The sequence below is a fragment of the Zeus faber genome (genome assembly GCF_960531495.2).
Source record: "Zeus faber genome assembly, chromosome: 11".
Lineage (NCBI taxonomy): Eukaryota > Metazoa > Chordata > Actinopteri > Zeiformes > Zeidae > Zeus > Zeus faber.
In genome coordinates, this window is record NC_137205.1 from 26,154,324 (window position 1) to 26,169,388 (window position 15,065).

General features: G+C 41.9%; 1 protein-coding gene across 1 annotated transcript; it reads right to left on the reverse strand.

Moving 5' to 3' along the window:
- Positions 1–381: 381 nt before the first annotated feature.
- Positions 382–14,304, reverse strand: LOC307237131 (GDP-L-fucose synthase-like; the record flags this gene model as incomplete). The annotated part of the gene is made up of 10 exons (XM_080009769.1): positions 382–533; positions 1,268–1,367; positions 1,693–1,772; positions 2,552–2,618; positions 3,965–4,029; positions 4,156–4,289; positions 4,640–4,713; positions 5,684–5,812; positions 6,299–6,413; positions 14,150–14,304. 10 exons carry the CDS (start codon positions 14,302–14,304, stop codon positions 478–480), a joined length of 975 nt encoding a protein of 324 aa, XP_079865895.1. The 3' UTR covers positions 382–477.
- Positions 14,305–15,065: the final 761 nt, after the last annotated feature.

Below are 15,065 nucleotides of genomic sequence, written 5' to 3' on the forward strand. Positions count from 1 at the left end.
GTTAATAAGGCCTGGGTTGTAAAACAGTGAATCTACACTTTATAAATAGGAGCGGGATTCCTTCCCATCTATTTAGATATTCTTACATTATATTTTCTAGCTTTTCATTTTTTGGGGAGCGTTTATACCTGTATCTCTGATGTATGTTGTTATATATTTTTATATATAACACAAACTTATATTTCCCTCTTGAATGTTTCTCTTGTATTGTATTGCTCATCGTTGCCTCCGATATTGTACTGTTGTATGCCCTGACATTCGTCCGTACTTGTTAATTAATGCTAAAATAACGAGGATGGCGTATATGTAGAGAATTTATTGCAGCAATGAATTTGGAACAGAATTGAACAATTACATTTTTAAGACCGTCAGAACCACTGTCATTAGAGCCGATAGAACCGATTTGATTTTTTTTAATCACAATTTGATTTACTCCAAAGGTGCAAAAGGTCCGTCTTTCAGTGACGGGAGGCGTCTCTATGTGCGAGCGCTGTCGTAGTTTTCCACGAACCACTCGCAGGTCCTTTGGATGGCTGCAGGGAGGACAAAGCACAAACCAAACGCAAACATGATGCAAAGGGGAAAGCAACGTTTCAGTCAAATCATTTGCATGCTGAGGAAAGGGCGGCTGAAAGACCAGAACAGAGGAGTATCACACAGGAGAAAGCTGCTTGTGACAAGTCTTGACCGGGTGGGGAGTTTGCTAAAACAAAAAAATAAAGCAGAAATACTTGTTCAACATTATGACCTCATATTTTGCTGTGATGATGCGTTGTATCCTAAATGCATTAAAGTTCACGCTATTTGCGAAGATTAAATAGTTGATGGCTGAGTTTTGGTTGGCCTCGGTTTTCGTTGTTGGAAGCCTAAAAAGCAGAAGTTATTATTAACTGATTGTACTGTTTGAATGAAAACTCTGCAAGTTCTAAATATACATTTGGCGGAGTGAAAGGTAATATATTGGTAATATTTACTTATATATAGCTACCAGGTGCTTGTCTCCGGTGGGTGGTGGCTCTGATGATGAGTGCATTGGCTTGTGCCCTCATGGGACCACCCACAAGGCTGCAGGCCATTCAGTTATGTATTCAGTTACCGTCACATCGGCAGCGTTCCATTCTATGCTTTGGTTATACTCATTATAATAGTCTTTCAGTACTTATTATTTCCATCATCCCCATCACCACATTGGAACTACATCACCCATCTTTGCAGGTCTAATTCAAGCCGTGTTTCTCAAATGAATCGGTGCCCTCTTATCTCTGACCTTCTTTAAGGGGCGTGAAGACAAAGTCGGGCACGTAGCGCCGCAGCTTGGCGTTGCTCGCCGTCTTCTTCATCTGGCCGTCCGACATGCTGGTGTCAAACTGGTGCCAGGGGGTCAAGGCTCAGCGGGCGCCGCTGCAAGCCAACCTCGAAGGCCCTTCTCCGGTTGTCTGTGGCGCCCGCCTCATAACAACAGACGGTTTCCACGAAATCAATTGTTTGATTTTTTTTTTTTTTGACAAGCTGATTGAAGCCTCCCCCCCCCCCCCCCTCCTCGGAGGCGAAATCAGATTCGTGTTACAAACGAGGTGAATGAATCGTGTTTCCATCGTGAAAACAAGACACGAAATTAACGGTGACGGCGGTGACCATCCCGGCGACTGCTCTGACGCTAAGAGAGCCTTGAGGAGAGCCGGGAAAGGATACGAGAATTTCGCCTTTAAAGTCGAGCGACTCCACAATCATCTCCACGGCCTCTTTGATCGTGACTTCGTCCTGCTCTCCCACTGTGGGATCAGATGCAGAGGAGGGTGTATCAGTGATTTAGAACAGGTCTATAAATGCCAAACGAATATGTCAAAACATATAATATGTAGAAGGCATGCGCTATAACTCCCACGGTGAGAAACACAGACACACACACATTGAAACACACTCCGGGCTCGGCTGGTGGCATATTTGCTATAGAGCTTTTTTTTATCTGAGGTACTGGTTCTCAACCCCCCAGAGGTCCTTCAAGACGTAACAGGGGGTTCCCCAGTAAAATGATTGAAAGTTAAACCGTTATTTCATTTACAAGCACCATTAAAGAATGTTCTTAAAGTATTCAAAGTAAAAATACTTGTCATATCCAGTGTGCTGGTATAACAGAGCCGATGATATTCGCTTTGGAAAAGTCAAGTTTGAAAAACTAAAATTGAAACACAACCTCCTAACATGGTATGGAAGAAGTAGAAGAAGATTATTATTTATTAATAATAATAATAATAGGAAGAAGAAGATTTATAATAATAACAATAATAACAATAATAATAATAATAAGAAGAAGAAGATTATTAATAATAAGAAGAAAAAGAAGAAGAAAAAGGAGAAGATTATATACAATAATAATAATGATAATAAGATTATTATTATTAATAATAATAATAATAATAATAATAATCATCTACAAACACGAACGAGGCATGTCATCACTCCCTCCGCTCCCATGCTCTATATGGAAAAGTTTACTACAAATATGCCTTATTTCTGAATGAAACTGGATGTTGAACGTCGCTGTTCTCACCAGAGAGGATGATAGGGTCGATCTCGTCATATTCCCTCAGCGCCCAGAGGATGAGGCGGCCGATGTCCTGACAACAGAATATACACATGCAAATGAGCATCAAAATAACACCCCCATATATACGCAAAAACAGACAAAAAAACAGTCCATAAAACCTGGTGTCGCTTGCCAATATCTGCCATTGCCGATGAGGGTAACTTGGGGTTTGGCCTCAGCAGGTTATGGTGCAAATCACACGCACGCACCCACGCACACACGCAACCACCCACCCACCCACCCACGCACGCACGCACGCACGCACGCACGCACGCAAGCACACACACACACACACACACACACACACACATACACACACACACACACACACACACAGGTTTGGACACAACAGAACCACCCAAAAGATTGAAAGGGTGATACATACAGTGCACATACAGTGCACACGGACAACTCGACGGCGCCACGCGCTTCCACGCCCTCATGGGCTGGCGTATTTGAGCAGCTAAATCCTTTCTGCCCGACCTGCTTTGCTGCCTGCGTTCCTGCCCTCCCTCCACCTCCCCCCGCATCCACCTGTCGGGCTCTACTCCCCCATCCGGCGGGGGGATTCGAGTTCGTCCCTCCAATATTTCTAGCTCACTCAGGGCTGGTTCGCCCGAAGCGTCTTTGGAGCGTGCAAACCTGCGATGCGCGTCAGGATAAAAAATATTTGAACTTTGAAAAGCCGCAAGCGCGCCACACGTCATGTGAGAGGAAATGACCCGCCACGGCCTCCGTCACAACATCCTGTCTGCGCAGCGGTTCCCTTTTTTTGTCCCCAATATGGAGAAGAGGCTTGGACACCAGAGCTGTACGACCTGTCTAGTGGATATAATTCAGATTCAGTGCCTGGAGGAATATAAACTGGGATAAGCTGTGAACTGGCATGTCTATCGAATGGTGATGTAATAAAGTTGGCGCTAGGCGGAATGTGCTGATACAGCGTTTTAAGCAATGTAGTGGTCACTTTTACTTACATGCAGACGCAAGGCAGATCATTTCTATGTTAATAAAAATAAATTGTTTTGTCCGCTTTCTGTGTGTGTGTGTGTGTGTGTGTGTGTGTGTGTGTGTGCTCACACACGTTGTGGTGGTCACGATAGGGCCGGAGCAGGTTGCTACTGGCCCGGATAGACAATCAGCTGGGAACTCTTGGAGCTGTTTGCAGTGGTGATGGCTGGGTTATACAGTTTGCTGCAATAGGATTTGCCTTTATTGTTGTACACGTGTTGTACTGGTTTGGTATCGGTTGTTTGGCATCAGGCGAGCCCAGACGTAAAAAGCCAAACGCTGCTGGATTAATAAAGATCTTTAGAAATTAAATCAAACAGCTGTCTGTCAGAAATATATTTATTTGTGTGGAGATGTATACTGTACCAGGGAATAGGTGAACTGCCTTTGAGGATTCCCAGAACCCCACACGTTCAGAGCCGTGCCTTCCTCTGAAGGTCAGACAAGAAGAAAAGTTACCGTTTGTCACTAAGTGTGTTTATGTAACTTGTGCAGTGTGTGTGTGTGTGTGTGTGTGTGTGTGTGTGTGTGTGTGTGTGTGTGTGTGATTTTCTTACTTTTGGCTTTGTACGTCTTGTTGATCAGCGCCGACAGCACGTGACCGTTCTCTATGTTGAAGTTGTCGTGCGGTCCGAACACGTTGGCGAGGATGACGGCGGTGTAGCGGCGGCCGTACTGCTGGAAGTACGCCCTACGGGTTCCAGCCCAACAATGAGAAGTTTTCTAAATCATCGACACCCAACGCCCGGCGCTGGTAAATCTACCGACACCAGACTAGACGCAGGACTTGAGGGCTTCACAAAATTCCCGACCCGGATCCGAGATCCGAATAGAACCAGCCGTCAAAGGCGAGGCGATAATAAAATGTGGGGTCCGGGGTCCCGGGTTGCATCATGGTCGCATCGTTTCTATTTAATTGATTTATTTTTTATTTATTTATGAAGTTACGTACTGACCTGTGTGGTTCCCTGCTGTATCTATAAGCGCTGCGGATGGCGGGTGGCCGGGAAACGACGCGCACACGATGAGCACGATGCTCACCTGTTCTGAACGTCAATCATCCTCTTGGCGTGCGAGTAGCAGAAGTTGGAGTCGTGCGGGGGGCCGTTGTGGATCTATGAAAAGTTGGTGATTTAAGATTAGCTAAGGTAACTAGATATGATAAGATAGTACTTTACTGATTGAAAAGTAATAAATTAATAATAAGTTATAATGATGAGCTTCTCAAGAATGTACAAAGTAGTTAGATTCGGTGTAATGCAAATGGATTCGTTCTAAATAATGGGAGGCAAAGTAATGTGCAAAGTAACAAGGTAATAAAGCGACAGCAGTATACAGTATGTGCCGTTCATAAATGTTATAATTGTTCATAAAGTCACCGTGCCGGGGAGTGGGTGGCAAAAAAGTGAGGAAGATGATCTGTGAAAGGAAGACTATGTGTACACACATCTCGGGAAAAGCTACTGACGATGTCTTTATGTAAAATGGGCTGGACAACCCCAGACACACCCTGCGGTTGAGGTGCCTTTACGGTCAGTAGAATGGTGACGCTATTGTTCAAAATAGCTCAAAATTCGGAGTGCTATCCCTATGAATGAGAAGCCGTTTGTCACTGTGAGAAACCCAAATACACATTTCACAAACGTGTACAACGTTTATTATAATCGGCTATCTATATCGTGAATTATTCTCAATTCCTGAATTTCTAAAAAATTGGATTTAATTTTAGATAACATTGTCCCTGATAATGCATTGTGTTGCCAGGCTAAGAGAAAAGCACTAATTGATTATGGATTAAATTAAAGGATTAAAAATTATTTGCTCAGGAATGATCGTGATCCTCCTAAATTGATTCCCCAAATCTGAAAGATCTGAATAATATTGACCAATTTTATTAAATGCATTTTGATCTTCTTTTTTTGCTTTTATTGTTACAATTTGATTCTATCCTTCTATCAATGTAAATCACTTGGGAGTTGCATGTTGTGCATGAAAGGCCCTAACAATACAGGTAAAGGTTATTAGTATATTATTATGAATTGCCGAGCTTGTCGAGACTCATTCCATTGACAAAGCGGGAGGCACCATGGTCTCGTCGATGGGGTAGGAGGTCTTGTCGGGGAAGATGCAGCTGGACAGGCAGGACACCACCTTGGTGACTCCCAGCTCATGGGCCATCTGCAGCACGTTGTCGTTGATCCTCAGGTTGTCCCTCTGGAGGCGTGGGGAGAAGAAGTTGGAATTACATGGACGCCATACTATATTTGGATAGGTCAAGCAATATGCATTGTCCTAGGATGAAAAGTCTGCGCACATCTGGGCCCTACTCATTCTGATCCTGTCTACCCCATGAGGATGTTTTTCCCCTTTGCTGTCCAACTTACTTTGATTGAAACGATTAAAAAATGCATACACTGTATTTATATACATTGTATTTATTTATATATATATATACGTATATATAGTTTGTGTGTTGTTGATGTTTTTTCACATTGACAAATAATGCATATATATATATATTATAAATTATTCATATATTGATTCTAATCATTATTTTTTATTATTTAAATATATTAAACATATTATTTATATTGTTATATATTATCTATATTTATGTAATACAGATGTACTGTATACATATATAGCATATCTAAATGAATTCTTATGGATGCTAATCAATTTGTTATTTTGTGCATTTACCAGGAAATACAGGTTGTCCCGCATGTGCAGGTACAGTCCTCCTACTTTGGCAGCGAGGTGGATGACATGGGTGGGGCGATGCTTCTCAAACACAGCCCTTGTCTGCACTACATCTCTGCGAAAAAACAAACACAAAAAAAACTCCTCGTTATCAGTGGACCAACAAGTGGACCGACTTGCACTGTGACCAAAACTCTGACTCCTCTCAATGGAAACGCATGAGCAAATAAAAACTTTAGAAAAGAAAAGAAAACTTAATTCAATCCAAAGACAAATAGGTGTGGGAAACTGTTAAAAAAGTCCTCAAGCTTATCTTATCTGACCTAATTACACAGCTCTGTGGAATACTAGATTCTGATTGGTCAATAGCGGTAATCGGTTGTCAGTTATTTTTGAATTATGGCCCATGGTGTTTGTCTTAGAGGACGCTCTAAAACTAAGCATAATAGTTATAAAATAATTTCAAACAATATACCATACATCCCTTGTGTAGTGGGGAGTCTCCGCATCCTTACATTGGGCACGCAAGTCTCTTGTCTGTTGCGGGGCAGAGATGGACCAGGCAGACGAGAAGAGAATACGCAAACCTATCTGCGCGGTCACAGCATGACATGTTCGATCCCCAGGCCGCGCTGAGGCGCTCCAACCAGGGAGACCCCAGAAGGACGGGTCCTCCATTATTAGTCCATGTCTTTGAACAGGCCTTGTAAATACACTCAGGGGTACACATGTAGTCTACTGAAACATTTGCTTGTTATTAAGAGTATGGCAGGACTGTGTTTTCCATTTTTTATTAGGAATGTGCCATTATTCATTAATTCATTTATTTATGTGTTTTTTTTGTTTATTTTCCAGTTATAACATTTTGTCCCATAACAAAAAAAAACACATAAATTAATCACATTTAAACTTTTTTTTTTGTCTAAGACTATTTTTTTTATTCTCACATACACAATAGCTCAAAACTGTATTAATTTAGAAAACATAAAAACATTTTTTATCAAAGCCAGGAAATGTATTATTATTATTATTATTATTATGATTATGATTATTATGATTATTATTATTATTCTTATTAATAAGAATAATAATAATAATAATAATAATAATAATAACAATAAAAAAACAAAAATAAAAATAAATAATAATATAGTTATTTCTATTATTATTATTGTTATTTTATTATATTCATAATTTTTCGGGCTAAAACTGTCTGGAACAGAACAACTGCATTTTGTGTTTCGAGTTTCATCCAAATGGATCCACATATGGAGCAGAGATGACTGAAAAACCGACTGAATCCGAGCCAAAGTAGCCGGACGCGCGTGCTTCGGGTGCGCGGTGACTTGCCACGCCTGATATCCTAGACGCTCCCCGTCATGATCCTTCCCCTGCTGTGTTTCATGTCACTTCAGTTCCCTGTCACTACACCTGTCCCCAGTCTGTTATCACACCACCTGTCTCCACCTGCCTCGTCACTCCAGTTTGTACTTAACCTGGTGCCCTTCACTCTGTTGGTGTCGGTTTGCCCCGGTTCCTTGTCCCCGGGCTCTGCCTACGTGTCTACCTAGGTGGCCGCGTGCCCGTTCAACGTCCCTGCCGGTTCCCCTGTGTTTTCCCTGGACTCTCGACGCCTGATTGCCCGCCGGCTCCTCCGCTTCTGGTCGTGAGTTCTCCTGTCTTCCCCCGCCACAGTCCTGATTCCCCCTGGACCCTGTTTCCCTGCCCGTTCCTGGCCCCCGGATGCCCCGCCGGCTTCCCTGGACCCTCATTCCCTTGTTTTGATTCAAGATTCAAGATTCAAGATTCAAGATTTTTATTTGTCACATACATATACATACTTTCATACGTATATGCAGTGAAATGTAATGCAACGCACCCGGTGATAGCACACAATATGTCCTGGGAAAAAAAATAAAAGTAGAAAATTCCTTTCTAATAGACCGACTAACTGACTCCTAAAACGTAATGCAGTAAGTTGAATACTTATAGAATAAGATAAAAATATATAGAATAAAATACAATAAAAATAAATTGAAATAAAATGGAATAGATAGAGGGAATATGCCTATGTATATACAGATATGTGCATTTAAAGTGGCATGTGAATTAAAGTGGCATGTGAATGTGAATAGAGTGAGGGATAATACAGCACAGTATACAACAGTACGGCGCAGCAATACGGCATCACGAACAACCCTGAACAGTGACACAGTATGCGGTACAGTATGCTACATACAGTACAGTAGGTAGTGGAGCCTAGTGCATGGCTCAGTTAGGACCCCTGGTGAGGTCAGCGTTAACAGTTCTAATGGCTTGCGGGAAAAAACTCAGTCTCTCTGTTCTCGCTGTGTGACTGCGGAGGCGCTTGCCTGACCGCAGCAGCTGAAACAGTCCGTTGTTGGGGTGATGAGGATCCTTCATGATCCTGCGGGCTAGTTGGTCGGCCAGGGAGGCGTCCACACTCGTGGCTGGGGAGGAGCTGCTCTTGTAGTTTGTTATTGTTCGCAGCCCCTCCCACAAGCGTCTTGTGTCCCCCCGCTCCATCTGTAGCTCCACAGTCTCTCTGTACGTCCGTTTGGCGTCCCTCACCGCCCTCCGCAGATTGTACGACGCGCTTTGTAATTGTCCATATTACCAGATACAAGACCGTCGTTGTAAGCGGCCGTGCGAGCATTCAGAGCGCAGCGGATGGATTTATCAACCCATGGTTTCTGGTTTGGGAATATCCGAACTTTCACCGTGGGAACGATATTATCCGCGAGCGTAGTTACAAAACTTACTACAACCTCCGTAAACTCGCTGACGTCACTTGAACTTGTTTGGAACATGTCCCAGTCTACGTCAGTCAGAGCGTCCTGAAGCGCAGCCTCCGATTGGTCCGTCCACCGCTTCACTTCCCTCGTCACCACCAGATCCCGCGCGATCAGAGGCCTGTAAACAGGAAGCAGCGAGATCGCGGCGTGATCTGATTTCCCGAAAGCAGGGAGCGAGACGGACCCCTGCCGGTTCTGCAATAAACCCCTATTCCCTACCGTGTGTCTGCAATTGGGTTCTTTCCCATGACCAGCCTACGCTTGACACTCCCTCTGTTATCAACATTGGCATCAACCCTGAGACAGGGACAAAGGCCAGCCTGTGCCAACATAAACTTCTAAAAACGTATAACAACACGTCTCCACACAGGACCTGACTTTAGCAGTGTTGTACTGTAAAGATCACATTCCACAGTACTTAAATAGAGTTAATGGAGATTACAGTAGGAACACTAAAATAACAGTATAATGGCAACCATGCAGCTGACTTGAGTATTATAATGTAAAGCTTGTATTCTATAGGGCACAGTACTGTAATATTTTTTACAGTAACAAACTGCTGTTGGATATTACAGTCGGTACGCTGTAAAATAAGTTTCATGCTGGCAACTGTAGCTGCCAGTAAATTAGTTTCATTTAATAGGGAAATTTGTTCCAGTGTACAAACTAGGTGTGTGTGTGTGTTTATGTACCGTCTTACCTCGTTGATGTCTGCAGGGGATGTTTGATTGTCATCTCTGGTCTTTTCGCAAATATAGACATGGTATTGCGATATAACCCTGTGTTGGATGCGGCGTTAGGGATTTGCGAGAAAAATATTAATCCACAGAAACTCGGGACCACGTCGAGGTTCCACCCGACTGTGGGAACGAGTGATGCGTTCATGTACGTGGCACGCGTCGGAAAACCAGTACCCCGTAAAGTTGGAATTGGTCGCAGAAAGACGCCGACGTTTTTATTTCGCGGAACCGTAACCCGTCGGAAATTGAATCGGCAGAAAGGCGTCGCTGTTGAAATTGCGTAACTTCGCTTCCCTTCGTAAACGCGTCATTATTGCCCCGCACGAGACCCACTCTACTTTCGCGCACAACACGGTGGGTTATGACAATGACAAGGTTTGGTTTAGAGGCAAAAATAGACGTTTGTTTTAAATAAACTTCATGTACATGCAGCTTCCTACAGCTATACAGAGCAGACTGAAATTAAAATGGTAGCGTCAAATAGTGACAAGTCCTTCCATAATAAGTCAAATTTTAAATTAATGTTCAATAAATGTTGTCTGCATTCCAATATAGGGAAGTCATCTATTTAACTGAATTTAATTACAATAAAATACAAATTAAAACAAACATTTATTTATAATGTTTGTGAAATCAGATGCATTTATTTTTATTGTTATATAAAATAATGAAAAGGATTGTGTTAATTACTGTTCCAGATGCTGAAAAATAGCCGTAGAGGTCAGTCACATTGTTCTAAAAGAAACCACTAAAGGAAAATACTGCGGGAAAAAAAACTATGAAACACAAATTGAAAAACAAAAACGAAAAAAAAAACCAACGTGAAAATAACTATGGAAAAAGTGAGTGTAGATGAGAAGCCTTTGAACAGAAGTGTTGATTCCCCCTTCGAAGCATACACCAGTATCGGCTTCTCTCCACCGGCTTCCTGCTTGAGGATGGATTTTAAGGTGGTAATGCTTGTTTTTAAAGGTTTTTCAATGGGCTGGCACCACCATATCTGTCTGAACTCGTCCACCCTTATACTCTACAGCTACAGCACTAAGGTTGACAAACCTGATGCTCCTGGAGGTTCCGCATTCAGGCTCAAGAATAGAGGAGGCCGCGCCCTCGACCGCTTTCTAATCTTTGGAAGAGTTTGCCAATGCAAATAACATCTGCCCATACCTAAGAAAGCTCCAAGTCTCTTCAAGTCCGTTAAAAACACACATTCATTCACTGGCATTCACCCTCGAGTCAACGTGGAGGCTTCGCCTGTTGTGCTGCAATTATTTTATTGAAATACTGTATATGTTTTTTATTATTCCTTTATTTAATATTTTTATTGCTGTTACTTTTTTAATAATTAGTTTATCGACATTTATTGTTTTATTGTCTTTTATTTTTATTTGCTATATCATTTTTTAATTTAAGCTATCCGATATTTCATATTTTTTTGGAAGTATCTGTACTTTACTTGAGTTATTACTACTACTTTATTTATGTGAAGTTTATTATTTTTATAAAGTTATTACTGCTTTTACCTGATACCTTTGCCCCCTGAATACCTTCGTTACCCGCTACAAAATTAAATTTGGAGGAAAACTTGTGACCCAAGATGTTAGTGAAGCCAGTTATCACCAGGTTCCTGTTCCAATAAAGGGTCGTATCCAGCAGTGAGCTGTACGGGCTGAGTGGAAGCTCACCACAACGACAGCAGCACATTGGAGAGCCACACCCAGCGCGACGGCCCGCTCTGGCGGCAGCGCTGCCCCGCCCGCATCTGTTGGGCCTGCTTTTACATTAACAATCTTTTTTTTTCTCATGTCAAGGTGAAAGATGCACCCGACCGAATGAAGTGCCCTTTCGAAAAATATGGGTCTACTTTTACTTTTGATTCTTGAGCACATTTAATATCAGCTACTTTAAGGCTGTTAGTCGAGAAGTATTCTAACGAGTGATTTTCACTTTTTACCACTATAGTTTTTTTACTCAGATATCTCTACTTTTACTGAAGTGTGGCTTTCGGGTATTTTTTCCACCACTGTGTATAGGGGATCCAAAGACTTTCCATTAACTTCTAATTAATCGCATTGCTCCCGTTTGTGGATTTTAGTTTCTTTCAGTGAGATTCCTCGTGCTGGGACACAGGGGCTTGTGCACAGTCGTGTTTGTTTAATTCAAACGAGAGGCCAGAAGGACATTTTAAAGTCATGTTACAAGGTTGTTGTTTTTTTAAGATTCTGTCATGGTTTGTTACTTATTTTGAACTTGAATTAATGAGTGATTTTAGCGCCCTGGTGTGTTTTCCCTTTGACACACCCTCTTCAAAATACTAGTAAATATTGCAACTGTGACCAGTTGTAAATTGAGCAATAGGTAAAAAGTAGAAAAATGTAATGAAAGCACAAGGTTAAAATAAATCTGCACAAGTTGCTGAGTCTCACTTCCGAGAAGCTTGACAAATGACCGTGGTTTCACAGTCAATGCAAGTTGGTTGGTTGCGACTGAAAGACGCCTTCTTAAAAAAATAAAATAAAAAAATCCTGTCATAGTGAGCCACGAAAGGTCTGAATCCAGTGTTCCACTTTTTACAACAAAATAATCCTGTGGCACACCACTGTCCTGCTCAGTTAACCACTAAAAACCTCAGAAACATGTGCGCTAATTATTATTATTATTATTATTATTATTATTATTATTATTATTATTATTATTATGACGTAGTTATAGCGATAGGTAAGTAGTAAGTAAGTAGTAATATTTGTTTGGTTTGACTTCATCACTCCATCAAAAGTGTGACTCTTTGACTCACAAACTGAAAATAATGACGGCAATAAATGTTATTTATAACTCATTTCGGCACATTTCATATCGAATGGGACTCTTTGCATCCCACCAAAGTAAATCATTTTCATACATTTAAGTCATTCACGTGAGAATTCCATTCGCGAACTCTGAGCCTATCCAACTCATCTGGCTTGTCCACTGCTCAGGAAGTCCCCCCTCGGTCCCCGCGCGCTACGCCAACTGAACCAAATCAACACCGAGTGGGAAATCAAGCGACTCTTGTGATAGAGTGGCTCGCCAGGAATCCGAATCTCAAAAAAGGGTCAAAGCTTCTATCACCAGGAAATAGTCGTTTCTGTCAGAGGGAACCTTGCTCTGCTGGAGCTGCTGTTCCGTCTGGAACTGATGAATTGGGATGGATTAGTGCAGCCTTTGCAACACAAAAGCTGCTTTGCGTTCTTTGATTTTGGTTTTAAAGTGGAATTCTTACGATTTTTCCACGGCACACCTGGTGATCTACATCTGGGAAAGACGCTGCCTTATCCTTGATGGTTTCACAACAATTTAACCGATACCACTGTAATCCCCATAAAATCCATCAGCACTGTAATTAGCATTTAGCACTGTTTTTGTTTTTGTCTACTTTTTATTAGAAATGCCATATGACTGTAGCTTGTACTGACTGCAGACTGGCTGACACCTGCCTGGGTTCACTAGGGTGCCATGCCATTGCTCCGACGGCCCATTATATCCGAAACCACAATAGTCCGAAAAATGTCCCATTGGAAATGGACGGCACCCTAATCCTAACCCCAACCCTAACCAAAACCAAACCCCAACCATCTCGAACCTTAATCATGAACTAACCCCAAATAATGGAATAATGTGCCGTCCCCCTCACTAGTCACTTCTAAGCATAGTGCTACCTCATGTCAACTCGTGCAGATAGATGTGTACATATGTGTTATTTCTTATCTTAAAAGAAGAATTAGAAGAATCTTTACTGATCACATCTTTACTGATCATGCTTTTGGATGGTGGCCAGCGAAAATCCTTAAGAGAGAAAACCCTTTATCGCCTTAAAGACCAAAACGATCATTTCCTTTGAGGCACGAGTCAGTGCAATCGGGTCTGACGAGCCCGAGTCAGCGGGAGCTCAGAAACGTTGGCTCTCATGCAGAAGGACCAAATAAATACACGTCTTATAAATATTCTATATACAATCGGGCTAAAATGTTGATGTTGAAATTGAGACCTTTTAAATAAATCCGATTTTTTCAAGACTTTTTTTTTTTTTTTTTTATATGATTGAAGACATTTTCAGGCTCTGCAGACACCCTGACTTCTAGGGCTGGGCATTTAGTCAGTGTTGCGCTTCCTACGCCCCTTTTGTGGGCATCAAAATAATTCCACTCGGTTTTGTACACATTTCAATCGATGGATTCCATCAATTCCACCAATGGCACAATGAGATTAAATAATCAGAATAATACACAACGAAGGATGAACCTGAGTGTTACACTCACAATAAATTGGCGTCCTTAGAGGAGAGGAAGATCCACTCCTCTCCATCCACCTTGTCTCCTTCCTTGATCACCACATGCTCGATGGCCTTGCCGATCAGGCCGCTGCCGCCGGTCACCAGGATCCGCCTCGGTCCGGGCCCAAGCTGGGAATCCATGTTCTCCGAGACTTCTTTATGGCTCTGTGGAGGACACAGATCAGAGTGATCAAAATAAATAAATAAATTATTATTATTATTATTATTATTATTATTATAAATAATAATAATAATAATGATAATAACAACAACAATGCGGGGTGGGAGTGGTGTGGTTTAAGCAGCCACACCTGTCTTGGGTGTAGTTAAATGGGCCCATGGTCAGGGGTGGCCTCACGCCTGTTGCTCGTCAGAGCGATCAACGACCCCAGGTTAACTCACCCATACCCACACACACAGACACACACACACACACACACACACACACACACGCACACACGCACACACAGGGGAAGCCATTGTCATGAGTGTTTCCATCTGCTCTGCTGTTCCACCAAGCCCACTCTCTACAACAAACTGGTACGTTTCAACACCATCAGTATCCAGCAGTATCTGTTCCGTTCTTTTTTTGCACTGTTACTCGGAAAAATGTACAATTGTTTTATTTTAGAACAAAGAGGACTGCTGTGAATACAAGTCGTATTCATTTGTGTTCGTGGGTTCGACCGCCATTTTGGCCGCCAGCTTATTATTTTTCGGTACATATTACAGTTTTTTGTTTTATGTTGTTTTATATACTAAACGTACAAACATCATACTTTTTTATTATTGTGGCTGACCTTCAGACTGACCTGGACCACAATATATAAATACATGTTATTAGTAATTACTACTTTATTGTACTTTTTCTGTTAATAATGTACAATTTGAAAATTCTGTTT